The following is a 17,342-nucleotide window of genomic DNA, read 5'->3' on the forward strand; positions in this document are numbered from 1 at the left end:
CTATCCATTGTGAAAAAAAATATTTAATGATACATATGACACTTTTTAGACAAATATAAATATATTAATATATTTCTCCCCCAACAGCCACTGCCAGATCCAGTGAGAAACAAGCTCTAATGTCTGAACTGAAAATCATGACTCATCTTGGACCTCATCTGAACATAGTCAACTTGTTAGCTGCATGTACCAAGTCAGGTATCTGATCATTTTTATCTCACCTTCTTCCTCTTTATGAAACCTCTGGCAGCATATGGAATGCAATACTTCTTGCAGGATTTTTTAATTGGTTGTAGTGGCTTTAGTCATCTTCTAACTTAGAAATTATATTTTAGTAACGCTTAATTAGATTTGTTAGATCTGCCCAAGACACCACAGAGGTGCAATTAGACCATATTACATAAAACAGTTGAAAGCAGTAACTTAGCTTGATAATTACTATCTTCCAGGACCTATTTACATAATTACTGAATACTGCTTTTATGGGGACCTGGTGAATTATCTTCACAAAAACCGGGACACCTTTCAGAGTCGACATCCAGAGAAGCTAAAGAAAGATCTTGACATCTTTGGCCTGAACCCCGTTGATGAGAGCACCAGAAGGTATGAAAAGTATGGCACCTTTTTACTTTCTACCTTTATACTAATAAGGTTGTTTTGACTTTTAATGCTAACTAATTTGCTGGAAACATATTTATTATCCTCAGTAAAAGCATGCCATCTTGAAATGATCTTTAATCTATACATCCTGCATTCGTACCTAAATATTTCATGTTATCATAAAGTCCAAAGTACTGCATATTGGTTGGTATACTAAGATAGATGCCAAGTATGCCAGAGCCATATTCCTCTTTTACTGGTATCAGTACAAAAGAAGCAACCAAAACCACCAAAAATGTCACATAGGTGAATATTATCCTGTCACATACACAAGTTTTTTTTGGTCTCATGCCGTGAAATAACAAAAAGGGTAGAATAAAAGTCAGTTGGTTTCATTAGTATGCTTTTGACAATGTAGCAATGTGAGGTAAACATGCACACATACATACATACAAACACATTGCTACAGGACTGTGTACATGGAACCATATAGATAAAATGTGCACTCACCGACCGCGCATTAAAAATGCGCATGTATGCAATTATTTATCCAGATAATCGGCCAGGCATATGGATCAGCCAAACATGTAGGAGAGTAATAGCAACACCAAAACACAAGACACAAGTGTCTTGTGTCTTGGTGTTGCTATTACTCTCCTACACGTTTGGCTGATCCATATGCCTGGCCGATTATCTGGATAAATAATTGCATACATGCGCATTTTTAATGCATGGTCGGTGAGTGCGCATTTTATCTATATGGTTCCAGTCACTTATTTAATGCTGAGGAGGACTTCACAGCACTCTCGCTTGCAACCATTTTACACTGTATAAGGAACTCTATGAACTTTTATTTACTTATTTTTCTATTTGTATATCAGTATTACAGCGCTGCACTATATTATTTATTATTCATGTTATGAGGTCTAGTGATTCCTTGGAGTGTTCCAGCAGCTGATTTATGAGTGCTCCCTTTACCCATCCCATATACATAGGACTGTGTACACACATTCAGTGCTGGGACAAAGTCATCCAGCGCTCAGGGCAAAGATTCCAAAGTGTGCCCGCCCCTGTTAATATTAGGTAAGATTAGGGGATCCTAAGCCCAGCAGTCACTTGCTTGTCAAAATCACTGCTACATTCACTACTCTTGTCAGCCTTCTAACAGAAGGAAGGGACCCCAATCCCTATAGTAATCATTGCACCCAGGGCAGTCGCTTCTCCTGCCCACCCCTTGCCCCAGCCCTGCATACAGTACATTAACAGATCAGTATAATGTGGTAATGAGGTATATGTTGACCAAAGTAGATGCCAAGGGGACGCATTAACAGACAATATCACTACAAAATGAATTATGTGTTTTTCTATTTAAGAGAGCCCACCCATTAAAGATTCAATGTTACCCTCCCCCCCCCCCCCCACTGGTCAGTGTCTGGAACCAGCTATAACATTGACTACGGTTCAGTTATTGATAAACCATAATATGAGCTTCACCCCTTTAATATGCTATTAGTTCTATAAAAGAACATTTTGTATTTACAGTTTAAAACATTCCACAGACCTAGGATGACTACTAATGTTAAAACTAAAATTATATCCTTTTCTATGTCACTTGATCAAGAAAACAGCCAACCAAACTGACCATATATAGATAAATTCACCTATGTTTTCAGCTTTTTCCGTATGTAAATAATAGCATGTTACTTGGATTCAATTGCTATACAGAATTTATGAATTACGAGTTTGTAGATGCATGTATGTATCTGTCCTGGATTATAAGGCATAAACAGGTTCAAATTACTTTTCTTTTTCTATTGCAGCTATGTCATTTTATCTTTTGAAAATAATGGTGACTATATGGACATGAAGCAGGCTGACAATACCCAGTATGTTCCAATGCATGAAATGAACGAGGTGTCTAAGTATTCTGACATTCAGAGATCCTGGTATGATCGGCCAGCATCTTACAAAAAGAAGCCTATGTCAGGTAAATGAGACTTTAAGTCAGCTTGAAGTAAATATGTTGTAGGCACTTGTGTCAGCTTTTCATAATTCTAATACTACAAATGAATATTACAATAAGATAATTATTATTTTTATTGGGTTCAGTGCTATTATCAGATTATTTACTTTAAACACCATCTTTACTTTAATTGCCTACAATTAAAGGAAATATCCCTAAACACTTTTCATGATTAAAGGTTTTTGAGAAACAGCTGTTATTATGTGTTGCAGATTATGCAAGACATACTGTATTTTATTGTATCTGCTCATTAATCCAGTTTTAATACAAACAAGTCAGCCTCATCCCATCCTAAAATGGGCAACACAGAAAATCCTAATGTATTGAATAATATATCAGATTTATGATATATATTATATCAAAGTACCAAGTCATGGTTGGATTTTTAATATTTAACTAGAATTGTTTTTTAATTTTTAACAATTTCTCAGATTTAGTGGCTTACCATACAATGCTTCTAATTTTACTTTAAACAGAGGTGAAAAACCTTTTCTCAGATGAAGGCTTTGAGGGTTTGACGATGCTGGATTTGCTAAGTTTTACCTACCAGGTTGCTCGAGGCATGGAGTTCCTAGCTTCGAAGAATGTAAGTACATTTTACATACTTATTCCAGAGTTGTGCTCTAATCCACGCCCTGCAAAGCCTCTAATTTCTCCATGTTGTTTGTCCTCTTACAGTGTGTACACCGTGACTTGGCAGCTCGAAATGTTCTGCTGGCACAAGGAAAAATAGTCAAAATCTGTGACTTTGGTCTGGCCAGAGACATCATGCATGACTCTAATTATGTTTCAAAGGGCAGCGTACGTATCAATTCTACCCTTGCTTTACAGTCTAACACAGATAGAAGATTATAATTTTCATAGCCACGCTTGATTTTAGAGCATTGATGCTTGGTGGAAGTTTAGGTCAAAGTAAATTACATGTCATTTATCTAACATATGCAAACCCTAAATCACTAGCTCCATTTAGCAGCCGCGCCCAAAGTCTGCCTAGGATAAATGTTTTACTCTATACACAAACAAGAGCTAGTCCTGTAAATATTTGTTGAGATTATATCCTTTGCTATGTTATGGCCTATACTAAGCTGTCCACAACTCTAGTTACAGGGAGATTTCAAGTGATGCTACATGCTAAAAACATCCGTAAATGTTCCCTACAGACACATCATGTTGACTTGTCTGGATATTTGTATAATGTGAATGACTTGGGTTTCACTGCTGCATTTCTTGTTTTCTGCTCTGTAGACTTTTCTCCCTGTAAAATGGATGGCACCAGAAAGCATTTTTGATAACCTATACACAACCCTGAGTGATGTGTGGTCATTTGGCATTCTTCTTTGGGAAATATTTTCTCTTGGTAGGTGTTTAAAATTATGATGTTATATAGGAAGTATGGGTGCCAGCACTGTGTATGTCCCAATACATTGATACATAGTATACTGCATTGTTGTCATACTTAGTGAAAAGACATAAGCAAAAAGAAAAAAAAAAAAAAAAGGAGAAAGCAAAGCATTTTTAGGAAAAACGTCGTGCTTGACCCATATTGGGATTCAATAACACTGCTCCAACTCAGGAATGGCTATTGTGGTTGCATAGTACTTGTAAAAAGTACTTCATCCTAATTTATTGTAATAATTTGAGACATGGACTTTATAGGCACTACCATTTTCATTACAAAAGTACAAAATTATTTAAGGTTCACAAATAAGACAATAATTATAAACAGAGTTACAACATATTAAAACACTTTCCAGACTGCCCACATACTATCAAAGCCCCCCATGGTATAAATAAGCCATCAATAATCTATGTGCTTGATGGGGCTTAGAAAAAATGATGCTGAATCTTCATCAATATAATTTATGGTACCGCATCCTTGTTGATAAACATGACTAAATTGCGGAGTAAGGGAATAGGAATTTTACAGGTACCAGCCACAAAAAAACCTGTATAGATAAATCATTTTGTTTTATTCACAACTTGTTAAAAACAATTCTCATACATGAGACAATAGAAAACAACCAAAACACATCAATGGCCATCTGCATTTTAGTAAGTTTCATCTATCAAGATCTTTAGATGGCAACTTGAAACCTCAACGCGCTTCTTGATGTATTTAGGTCAGATTTCTACATGTTTTGTGATAAATAGAGCTTCTTCTGGAGCTATGCTGAATATTTCTAAATGAACGAAAACACAATCATTATACAAATAACAAGCATATACAGTATACATAGCATTGTTATATGGCAGAGGTAAGAAGTCTTGCTAAGCAACAGTATGTAAGCTTACAAAATAACTAAGTGATAGTGCACCTCAAGGTAATGGTGATGGGTGTAGTCTGGCAGAGTCTAGTCGCAAAGAGCAGATGCGGTGACCCAAATATAGCAAGAATCAAGGGCACACTTCAATGTGTGACCATCGGAAAGCTGCTACTTGCATATCCACTTGGGGGGGGCTATGGGTGATGATAGAGAAGTGAGTGCTAGGGTAAGCTATATGTGGTCTTGAGTATTTCTTCTTTGTTATGTTTTCCCCCCAGGTTCACACTATAAATTCTGTTTTAACATTGATTAGAGATGCATAGTGTGTATGAGGCAACATCCTCATTCATTTTTCTTTTGTGTTAAGGTGGAACACCATACCCAGGGATGGTAGTGGATTCTTCATTTTATAACAAGATCAAAAGTGGCTACAGAATGGCAAAACCAGAGTATGCTACCCATGAAGTGTAAGTATATACGTGTAAAGAAAATACCCTGCAAAAGTATTTTTCAATGTTTTGTTGCTGGTAATTATGAAGACATCTTAATTCTCTTTTAAATCCCAGGTATGACATAATGGTGAAATGTTGGAACAGCGAGCCAGAGAAGAGACCTTCCTTCTACCATCTGAGTGAAATAGTTGAAAGTCTTCTACCTGCAGAGTATAAAACGGTACAAAGTGTTGCATGTAATACAATGACAAAGCTTAGAGCTTAGGCAGCCCATAGATGACCTAGTTGAATGAAATAAACTGACTTGATTTCTCACCCATACACTCAATACTCCCTGCTGAGCTATTGTTTTCTGACAGCTAGGAGACTTTCCTGCAGTCAGAATACACTGACCTGTGTTGTAGGCTATTGTCTGCAGCGTTGATCAAGTGGGGAAAATCCAACATGGTGGTTATACTGAAGTAGATCTGTACATCCTCCCTGCTCATACATAGATCAAAATTTGTCTGGTCCCTGCTGAAGCTACCAAATTTTGACTCATGTATGACCGTCTTTATAGCACTACAGAAGAAAATTAGTACAGGCGTACCTCGGTTTACGAATTTAATGCGTTCTGCAGGACTTTGCGTATTGCAAAAAATTTGTAAACTGAAACGCGGTTTCCCATAGGAATGCATTAAAAACCAATTAATCCTTTCTGGAGGTCAGAAAAAAGTAAAAAAAAAAAGTATTTTATCTGTTCAAAACTCTTTATAAGATGCACTTTAACCTCCTTGGCGGTATGATTATTTCCGATTTTTGGTGCTGAAAGCGGTACCATTATTTTGCATGGAAATATGTAGTTTTTTTATTGTAGGCTGTAATATTTAGGAATAACTCACTGAAATCTGTCTGAACAAGAGTCTATTAAACATCCCGGGGATGATAAAATTTTAAACACAAAATCATAAATTATAATTTAATAAATAATCATAAAAAATAATAATATAATATTAATACATTTAATTCAATAATATAATCAAACCAAAAACACTGAAATTTGAAATATAGCGCCAAGTTCGCACATCGCTGAGCAAAGTCGCAGAATCGTTTTCAGTGTCTGATGACGAATTTCCCCACAAATCATTATCACTCAATTCTGCAAGTGGTTCTGATTTACTATCGCTGTTCTCTAGCTGATCTAAAACCGCTTTTGACCTAAAGGGACACTTTTTGGACGCCATGGACTTTTCTCAGTTTCCAGGCAGAAAGAACAGACAAAATGCAGGCAGGGCACAGGACAAAGCAGTAGGGACAAAATGTATGTGAAATGGGTTGAGGCAGCAATGTTTTACTATGTAAAATGTAAAAAAAAAAAATGACATTATTTAAAATTTTTAAATTTCCCGCCGCCGGCGGCGCCCGTACGTCCCGACGTCACAGGGACAGGACACAGAAGCCGGATGCCGGCATCGGCCGGAGGAGATGGCCGGGGACGCTGCAGGGGACACATCGTGGGAGCGCAGGGTAAGGTAAGTGAAGAACAAATGCCGGAGCAGTGCCGCATGGTATTCCCGAGTGTAGCTCGGGGTTACCGCTCTTGGTACTGAAATGTTACCCCGAGCTACACTCGGGAATACCGCCAAGGAGGTTAAAGGCAAAAATACTGTACAGGGACATGATTAAACATTAATTTGTAAATGTATTGAAAACCAATTAATCCGTTCCAGAGGTCAGAAAAAAGTAAAAAAAAGCCTTATCTGTTCAAAACTCTTTATAAATTGCACTTTAACCTCCCTAGTGGTATTCCCGAGTGTAGCTCGGGGTAGAGTTTCAGTACCAAAGGCGGTAACCCCGAGCTACACTCGGGCTTACCATGTGGCGTTGCATAGGGAGTTCCTGCACTTTGTCCTTCGCTCCGGCGATGCATCCCCTGCAGCATCCCTGGCCATCTCCTCCTGCCAATGTCGGCTTCGGTGTTCCGGTCCCTGTGACGTCGGGACATATGGCGGCAAATTTGAAATTTAAAAAAAAATGTCATTTTTTTAAAAATTATTATTAAATAGTAAAACATTGCTGTTTCAAACCATTTCACATACATTTTGTCCCGAGTTCACTTTGACTATTCTTTCTGCCTGGAAACTTAGAAAAGTCCATGGCGTCCAAAAAGCGTCCCTTTATGTCAAAAGCAGTTTTAGACCGGCTAGAGAACAGCCATAGTAAATCAGAACCACTTGCAGAATTGAGTGATAATGATTCGTGGGGAAATTCATCATCAGACACTGAAAACGATTCTGCGACTTTGCTCAGTGATGTGCGAAGTTGGCGCTTTATTTCAAATTTCAGTGTTTTTGGTTTGATTATATTATTTAATTAAATGTATTATTATATTATTATTTTTATGATTATTTATTATATTATAATTTATGATTTCGTGTTTCAAGTTTTATCATACCCGGGATGTTTACTAGACTCTTGTTCGGACAGATTTCAGTGAGTTATTCCTAAATTACAGGCCTACAATAAAAAAAAATACATATTTCCATGCAAAAAAATGGTACCGCTTTCAGCACCAAAAATCTGAAGTAATCATACCGCCAGGGAGGTTAAAGACAAAAAGGCATAATACTGTAGAGGGATCTTATTAAAAAAAATTTTGTAAATGCATTGAAAACTAATTAATCCGTTCGTATTGCGAAAAAAATTTGTAAACCAAGGCATTATTTTCAATGGATTTTCATTCGTAAACTGCCTGTATAACCTTTGCTCATTTCATATACATTTTACAGTGTATTCAATGTTGTAATAAACTTTACTTTTATCATCCAATCTCTAGAAGGGATTGTCAAGTGAGCTTTAACAACATAAACATTGCCTAGTTGAAGTTGCAGAAATAATATTCCATCAGATAGACATTGCAATAACCCCTTCATTTCCATAGGTAGTACCAGTCGCACAAATTGTATAAATGTGAATTAATGAGCAGATAGTGGTACTAGCAAAAAACAAACATGTTCTCTGATGTCCAGCTAAGAGGATATGATTTGCCTTCATCTGACAGTATAAGAAATAAAAGTCTCAGTTTCATATACTTGCAAAACATAGAGGGAAAACAAACGCTGTAATAAAGGTTCCTTTAAAAGTGTAGTTCATACGGTCATTTCTGAAAGTAGCAGTGCTATATAAAGCAATGACTAACTTTAAAGAAAGCTTACTTAGCGATTAAAGGAGACCTTCCTAAAACTACAACCCAAAAAAGATACCAAGATTGCTGAGGGCAGCAGAAGAACCTCTCTCACAGCATAACATAGACTGCGAAAACAATAAATGGTAAGCAGCTTATCAGTTTTTACCAGCTAGGGAGTTGAACAGTTAAATGGACGTCTTACACAAATTCCCCTAAAGATAGGGTTTGTTGTTTGGTTGTTTTATCTGGAATTTTCTAAAAGTACAAAACTATTACTTATGAGTGTCTCTTTCTTTACAGTGCTATGAGAAGATTCTCCACGACTTCCTGAAAAGTGACCATCCAGCTGTAACTCGTATGGGTTGCGAAACTGACAACTCCTACATTGGGGTGACTTACAAGAATGAGAACAAAATGAAGGACAGAGAGAATGTATTTGATGAACAAAGACTCAGTGCTGATAGTGGTTACATCATCCCTCTTCCAGATATTGATCCTGTATCAGAAGATGAGTCAGGCAAGAGAAACAGACACAGGTAATTATAGAAACTTTCTTTTATCTAAATGGCTTAATATGTGTTTAATTTAAATAGTGGACACCCAGATTAGGCTTGACAGTGACCTAAGTGTTTGAATGAGAAGAAGTTCATTCAAAAGGGATCAGATTTGAAGTTCTGAGTGTAACCGGTAAATTACCTTCATTATCAAAGCCCTCTTTATTACATGTGGCTACTTTAGGTCTTCATCCACTTCCAGGATCCATTACTCAACATCTTCATCTCCATTGGTTGTTGTAGAGCAACAATACACTTTTGTGTGCCTAACACCTAATGGAAGGTGGAAGGAGTCTGGCAGACTGGAGAGTTAGATGGACAGGGAAGCTTCAGGACTAGATTTCACAGGCACGGTTTTGCTTCTTACATCAGCTTGTGAAGCATTTTTCAAGAGTGTGGAAGGTAGTATTTGAACTGAAAATTACAGAGCAGTATACACTAAAACTGACCTCTATCTGATCTTATATTGGCCTTCAATGCCCATGTACACCTAACCCAATCCAATATCGAGTGCAAACCACAGGCACATTGGTAATTTTATGAACATGTTACATTCCTACCAACTCTCAACTTTTTTCTTTTTTTTTCTTTTTTCTTTTTTGTTTAGGGAAAGGCTATAACTCCTGTGAGGTGGTCTTTGGGAAATGTCTTTCACTTTCCACCCCCTTGTCACATGACAGAGGTCCTAACCCTTTCCTATCCACTGCAATGAAACAATATATTACCTCTTTACCTCTGCATCCCGTTCAGGATGTTGGGAAACTCCAGTGCTAGATTAAGGGCTCATGTTTGCCTATAAACAAAAGCAATCCATCAAAGAAAGTCTTGCACAACTGCCTTGTTTATGGAGATGTTTGTATATTTAAAACATTTTTGAGAGGACTTAGGATTGCCTTTCCTTGCTCCCTCTTTAGAAACATTGAACAGGGCTTAACATTTAGTTCCATGTAGTTTAGATATAAATCTAAAACCCAAAATTGTATTGCACACAGTCAGCTTTTAATTCATCTATACTATATTATAAAAAAAATCTATAATATAAAAACCTTTTTTAATTTCAGCTCTCAAACATCTGAAGAAAGTGCAATTGAGACTGGATCCAGCAGCTCGACAATTGTCAAGAGAGAGGATGAGACCATCGAAGACATTGAAATGATGGACGACATTGGAATAGATTCTTCAGATCTAGTTGAGGACAGTTTCCTCTAGAATACATTTATCAGCATCCTTTGACCTAATCATTCCATGGAAATAACAGAAGCAAGAGACATGACATCCAGGGATTTCTATTTTTTTACTCAGAAGACCACTTTATTGCAATGGACAATATGACAAGGAACTATTAGCCTTGCCAACCACATGGTACTTTCTCTGAACTTTATGTGCACCTAGAACATAAGTAGGAACTGGAATCAATGGTCCTACAAAAGGCCAGCTTCCTGAGATCTTCCAAGTTACATTTTTTTTTAATCATACGGTACATCGTAGCATCTCAGTATATCCTTCCTATATTTTTTTACATTTGTGGAAAGACCTTTAAACAGTAGCTATATGTTTCAAGGGCATTCTGGCCTATACGAAGCAGGCACCAACCAGCAGCTGAACTTCATCTGTGTAATTATGTAAATAATGAAAAAATAAACTTATTATATAAACTATTGCGAACAGACCACTCAAGACTTCTGCATGCTGTTCCTTTTTCATTGGCTGCTGTTACATAACTGACAAACACCTTTTAAACCACTTTAAAGGACTGAAGAAGACTCATAAAGTATACATTTCTTCAATGAACTTTAACATGAGTTGGGGTAAAAATTGTGGGGCTCCGGGCCTCAGTAACCATCAGTGCTCTCATATATATTGTTCTCTGCAAGTAACGCAAATATTTACATTAATACTAGAAGTATTTTTGGTAACCCATTGTAACAATTGGAAAGTAATATTTTTTTTAACAGGGGATTTTAGAGATTTCACAAACTAACATAAAGTCATAAAATCGTGTGGTGTTGTGTCTGTGAATTAATACAGATAATGAAATAGTGCTTAAAGCAGAATTCTGCTAACATGTGATAGAAATGACTTTAGGTTTGGCAGAATAGTGTTGACCACTAGAGTTTACGTTGATGAAGCACAGAGAATAGAGCTAGCTCTAGTTTAGCATTTCCTACAGTGTTACAAAGTAAACAAAACTAATACCAAGAATTTCTAACTGTATATGGTAGACTAAACCATTAATCAGATTGTATAGGTCTAGATTTACATATGTCAATGGTAAGGGTGGTGTCCCTTAATTGAATTGAACAAGCATTAATTGGGCAAAAATATATTAGTGACACTGATGTCATGACTATTGATATTGAAACAAGTCTAGAAGGGCGCCCAGAGTAATAATTGCCTTAACTGACTCTACTGAGTGGGATTCCAGTGAAAGAGTAAGCCTATGCACTTTGTTAATGTGTAACGGATATCAGAAGCCTAGAATTTGATGAGGAGGACAGATGTTAAGAATGTATGACATGATATTACGAAAGCTGACTTCAGGACATTTCATGAGCTTGAGTTAAGCCTCTAGCAATAGACAACTGTGAACATCTATGCTTCTTCAGGTTATAAAACATGTGCTAAGATGCATAAATATGAGAAACATTTCCCCAATATTTAAAATATACAATTTTACCAAATTCCAACATTTTTAAGTAAGGTTCCTAAACAGCATATGGCACTGGACTTTTAAAAATTGTAGAATGTTGATGCCTATGTTGTTTTTAATATGATCTAAAATGGTCGTGCAAAAAACGTATACCTACGTTGATGTTAGGACAGCCATATTAGGAGCAAATTGTTTTATTAAATAAATATGAAATAATTCAACTTTGTTGACTAGCGATTAGCATTAATTAGCCACTGTTAAATATTGATAATAATCCAAATGATATGCAATATAAACTGGAAACTGGTTCGAAGAACCAACCAAGTGGACCAAATCTACAAGATTGTTTATTATATTATGCAGTGTTAGGGTGATGGTTCCATGATACATTCTTTTTATTTACCGTATTGGTAGATTCTTTTTAAGTCAATAGAAAGAAAGTTGAACAAGTTCAACTTTAAAATGCAATATTTTTTTATTTTCCAGCAAACACTGCTATCAGAAGATACTTCTACGAAATGCGTTTTGTGTTAAAAGTCCTACTTTGCAATGAAGGACGTAAGCTATGATGATGTTATACATCAATTTGTATATTTTATTACTATATAGTCCTTAAATACTGCCAAAACAATTATGTTAAGCTGTATCACTGCCTTTGTTTATTTGTTTTGACTGTGATGTACTCCACAGATGTGTTAACTGTTGCACTTTTAAATGTTCAAAATTTATATTTTAGAATAATAAAAAAAACCCTATGTGTTTTATAAACAGAATGAATGTAATGTTGAATTGTGACTAAAGGTATATGCAGGCCATATTGGGGCATTTAAAAAAAACAGTGGTGAACCAATCACTGTCATTTAGAAAACATAAACCTGAAAGATTCAGCTACAATAAATGTTTGGTGAATGTCAGATTCACCACTTTATAATTGTGCCCCAATTATGTCTGAAGTGAATATATTATGGGTATTTAAAGGTTTTCAAAAAAATCATGAAAAGGGAGAAAGAACTGAGAAACTTAACAGGGGCAAAGACACCAATAAATACCCAACAAAGGTACGAATTATTCTCGACTCAATTAGAAGTGCTTTTTGCTGGCTGTGTCACTGTAGGAAATCTTCTTTCCAAAAATTGCAAAGGAAGTTAAGGGAATCCCTTCACCAGGGAAGAAGACAACAATGACAATCTGGTAGCCGTTCCAACTTGCTGTGTCCTGTCTGGAGAGATTCACCACTCATGGTAACCACACAGGACATTAGGGCATATTCACCCAAGAGGAACACAAAAAGTAATAAAAATCTTGCAGAAATGCCTATTTTATCCACTATACAAATAAGGATTTTTATTACTGTGACTCTGTTGGAGAAAAATACCCCAACGTTCTATCCAATGACCACGTGGGAAGTAGAGGGACATCTGCCCAAAGAGAGGTTCCATTTCTTCTCCAAGCTCTCCAAAATGAAAAATCCTTATCATTACCTGTCTATCAAGTAACATTTTCTACAGCTAATCCAGATCCAAACAGGCTCCCCTATGATGCATTTTACGCCAGCATGAAATGCATCATTGGGGAAAAGCAGCTTGGAGTTGGACAGTTTGTCTTAACAACAAATGGCAAACAAGGATTTCCTTGTTTTTGGGTTGAATTCTTTTCTCCCTATTGAGAGTGGCAGGTTTGACAAGGGGTAGGATGCTACTGAATTTGAGTGATTTTACTGGTGTGAAATTTTTTTTTTATTCCATATGTGTTATTAGAGTTTTGTAACAGAGAAATAAACATTTCACAAAGCGAAAGTCAAATACAGTATACAGTGAGAAGTGGAAATGGAGGTATATATTAACTACTATGTAATATGGATAGAGGGTGAAATTTTATTGAAAAAAAATTGGTGTCTTTTCTCTCAGTATCATAAGAACTGCCATAGAAGCCCACAGGAGGCCAGGAGGCAGAGAGAGGACTCTGAAAAGTCCCTTCTAACTGAAGAAGCACCACTGACCACTAATGCTCTCCCTCATACTACACCCCCCTTCCTCCAACTATATATGCTCTCTTACTCGTTAAAAGCCATATACTGTATATAGTTCTCATCCTCAATAGCAGCCATGTAAACTCAGTACTCGCTACCCCTGTGTCCATGTATACAGTTTCCATACTCCTTCCATACAGCAGCTAAACTGTAACCAGGGATAACATTCAAAATTTCTTCATGGAGATCTACTTTTCATAGCAACCACCTCTGTGCACAGATAAGAAGCAGGGTCTGGTTTCTTCTGTGTTCTGATTTGAGAAGAAATATATCATCAGAGAGCTGTAGGGCATAATAGCAATCAAATACTATAGCACCATCAATGACAGTGGAGCTGGTGCAGGCCATTGGTCTGGTTCCTATCAGAGAAGACCTGGGATATCAGCTCTTTGTGCTTGGGCCTAGCAAAGCCTACGACTACTATGCATTATGGTAATGTTATGTATCATTTTACAAGGTGCACAGATTTCTTTCACTAGGAATACTGATAATATCTTAAAGGATCTAAGGTGTCACTCAATGGTTAAATGGTGGCATGCTTTCTGCAAGTATGTGATATCTTCTAGCACCAGCCATATGATATACCCACAGCATTATTATTCCCTTCCACCTTAAAGTGTATGTATAGCCAAAACATTTTATTTAAGTTTTGGATAGAGTAGGGAATGAGAGATTTCTCTTCATTTTCTGTCCTGTCAGTAATAGGCAGTGAGATGAGATCTGTACAATGCAAATTGTAAGACAGTGGTCACGGAAACAGTTTTTCTCATTGGAAGATTTGCCCATACTTCTTGCTCTGGAAGCAACTGTAAGATTTAAAATGTTCCATTTTCTATACCAGTCAGAAACAATAGAAAGGGTGACAAAGACCGTAATAAAACCTGCCAGGGTATCTAATCCTTTCATATTCTATTCCAGTCTGGTCAAACTCAATATAACAGGATGTAAGCAGAGGTTAGTACCCCTTTGATTGAATAAGGTTCCTTCCTTGGGTGGAGCCAATAAGTAGAGTGCTGTACCCTGTTATAGTCTAGTATGAGAGGAGTCTTCTACAGAGAAGTAATGGAAACAGACATCCCCTGATATATACAATGTAAGTCTATAGCCTGGGAATGAGAGTACCCTTCAGGGTAGGTTGTAGAGACTATGAGGAAGAACACACTAGGGGAGGGCCTACGTTGAAGAATATGGGAGAGTTAGCTGGACATTCTGTCTTCAAGTACATTTATCTGATGTTGAACCGTCTTCTGCATACAGCACTCTGATAAGGGATTTACTAAAGGCAAATAGACTGTGCACTTTGCAAGTGCAGTTGCACTAATTTTCCGCAGGGCTTAGTAAATGTAGTAAAGCTCTGCTGATTACTATTATAAAATCAAGTGCAAGCAAAAATGCTGTTTTTTTAAAATTTCCCTGTACCTGTTTAGTTATTCTTTAAAAAGTGAAGCTTTGCCACTTTTACAGTTACTAAGAAAAATGAGTGCAGCTACACTTACAAAGCGCACAGTCTATTTGTCTTTAGTAAATCCATTCAAAGGAGTTGATGATCAAGAATGTAAGAATCCAAGATATGTGGTTACCACAGTAAAATTGTTACAAGGCTGCTTGTGTGGACACTCCTTTGTTTTTGGTGGTGGGCCTCAGGCCAGGAGAATATGAGTTGCTGAGATAGTGGAGTTTTGACCTATATAAGTGTCTGTGTACCCTAATTCATCTCTGAGCATGAAGGAGATGGGGGGAGACCCTAGCCAGCTTGGCAGGAGCTGGCGGCCAATCACTAATACTTACTAGGCGGGCCAAACTGACTGGAAAATGAATCACATCTACTAAGAGCCACATTAACATTATTTTCAAAAAAGAATACAGTCAAAGCAGAACTCTGGATAAAATGTTATTTTCGCATGCAGTGGGGCCATGCCCTCACTCCATGGTTAAGTGCTCATTTTGTCCTGGAGCTCAGGGTAAAGCTATACTTACCCATTCCTCCGATCCTCCGGAAAACCGCACTCCCCCGCATCCAGCGGTGGCCTGTTTCTGCTGTCCTCACATCTGGAGCTGGTCTATGGGCACAATGATGTTAGGAACAGCCCATTTTCAAGACCACTAGCTTGCGGGGGGGGCAGGGGTCAGGAGCGGCGGGGACTGGTTTTGCCCTCGGGGGATCAGCAGATTAGGCATGTATATATTTACTTTCTGACCCCCTAGACAAAAACGAGCATTTAACCCATACACTGAGGGCACAGCCCCACTGCATGGAAAAATAAAAGATGTGCCCAGATTTCTTTTTATGTAATTAACAATATAGTAAAGATTCCAACTTACCACATTTTATCCCAGAGAAAGGGACCATTAAGCATATACAGTCATGGCCGAAATTGTTGGCACCCTTGATATTTTTCCTGAAAATCAAGTATTTCACACAAAAAAGGTATTGCATTAACACATGTTTTGCTATACACATGTTTATTCCCTTTGTATGTATTGGAACAAATATAAAACAGAGGCAGAAAAGCAAATATGACATAATGTCACACAAAACCCCAAAAATGGGCTGGACAAAAGTATTGGCACCCTTAACTTAATATTTGGTTGCACACCCTTTGGAAAACATAACTGAAATCAGTCGCTTCCTATAACCATCAATAAGCTTCTGACACCTCTCACCCGGAATTTTGGACCACTCTTCCTTTGCAAACAGCTCCAGGTCTCTCTTATTGGAAGGACACCTTTTCCCAACAGCAATTTTAAGATCTCTCCACAGGTGTTCAATGGGATTTAGATCTGGGCTCATTGCTGGCCACTTCAGAACTCTCCAGCGCTTCTTTGCCATCCATTTCTGAGTGCTTTTTGACGTATGTTTGGGGTCATTGTCCTGCTGGAAGACCCAGGATCTTGGACGCAAACCCAGCTTTCTGACACTGGGCCCTACAGTGCGACCCAAAATCCTTTGGTAATCCTCAGATTTCATGATGCCTTGCACACAGTCAAGGCACCCAGTGCCAGAGGCAGCAAAACAACCCCAAAACATCATTGAACCTCCACCATATTTTACCGTAGGTACTGTGTTTTGTTCTTTGTAGGCCTCATTCCGTTTTCGGTAAACAGTAGAATGATGTGCTTTACCGAAAAGCTCTATCTTGGTCTCATCTGTCCACAAGACGTTTTCCCAGAAGGCTTTTGGCTTACTCAAGTACATTTTGGCAAACTGTAGTCTTGCTTTTTTATGTCTCTGTGTCAGCAGTGGGGTCCTCCTGGGTCTCCTGCCATAGCGTTTCATTTCATTTAAATGTCGACGGATAGTTCGCGCTGACACTGATGCTCCCTGAGCCTGCAGGACAGCTTGAATGTCTTTGGAACATGTTTGGGGCTGCTTATCCACCATCCGGACTATTCTGCGTTGCAATCTTTCATCAATTTTCCTCATCCGTCCACGACCAGGGAGATTAGCTACAGTGCCATGGGTTGCAAACTTCTTGATAATGTTGCGCACTGTGGACAAAGGCAAATCTAGTTCTCTGGAGATGGACTTGTAACCTTGAGATTGTTGATATTTTGCCACAATTTTGGTTCTCAGGTCCTCAGACAGTTCTCGTCTCCTCTTTCT

General features: G+C 37.7%; 1 protein-coding gene across 3 annotated transcripts in view; it reads left to right on the top strand.

The window, feature by feature from the left end:
* Window positions 1-12,482, top strand: part of PDGFRA (platelet derived growth factor receptor alpha) — a 44,932-nt gene extending 32,450 nt beyond the window's left edge. For 2 of the 3 annotated variants that reach the window (XM_089669256.1, XM_089669257.1), the window contains exons 14-23: window positions 88-198; window positions 450-612; window positions 2,421-2,587; window positions 3,100-3,209; window positions 3,302-3,424; window positions 3,869-3,980; window positions 5,255-5,354; window positions 5,454-5,559; window positions 8,806-9,041; window positions 10,121-12,482. In XM_089669256.1, coding sequence (XP_089525382.1) covers window positions 88-198; window positions 450-612; window positions 2,421-2,587; window positions 3,100-3,209; window positions 3,302-3,424; window positions 3,869-3,980; window positions 5,255-5,354; window positions 5,454-5,559; window positions 8,806-9,041; window positions 10,121-10,268 — 1,376 coding nt within the window. In that variant the 3' untranslated portion in view covers window positions 10,269-12,482. The remainder of the gene's footprint in view (window positions 1-87; window positions 199-449; window positions 613-2,420; window positions 2,588-3,099; window positions 3,210-3,301; window positions 3,425-3,868; window positions 3,981-5,254; window positions 5,355-5,453; window positions 5,560-8,805; window positions 9,042-10,120) is intronic. The other variant, XM_089669258.1, reaches the window with a different exon arrangement.
* Window positions 12,483-17,342: the final 4,860 nt, after the last annotated feature.

Source organism: Staurois parvus, unplaced genomic scaffold (assembly GCF_062004578.1).
Source record: "Staurois parvus isolate SC_StPar_1 unplaced genomic scaffold, SC_StPar_1.0 ptg000071l, whole genome shotgun sequence".
Taxonomy (NCBI): domain Eukaryota; kingdom Metazoa; phylum Chordata; class Amphibia; order Anura; family Ranidae; genus Staurois; species Staurois parvus.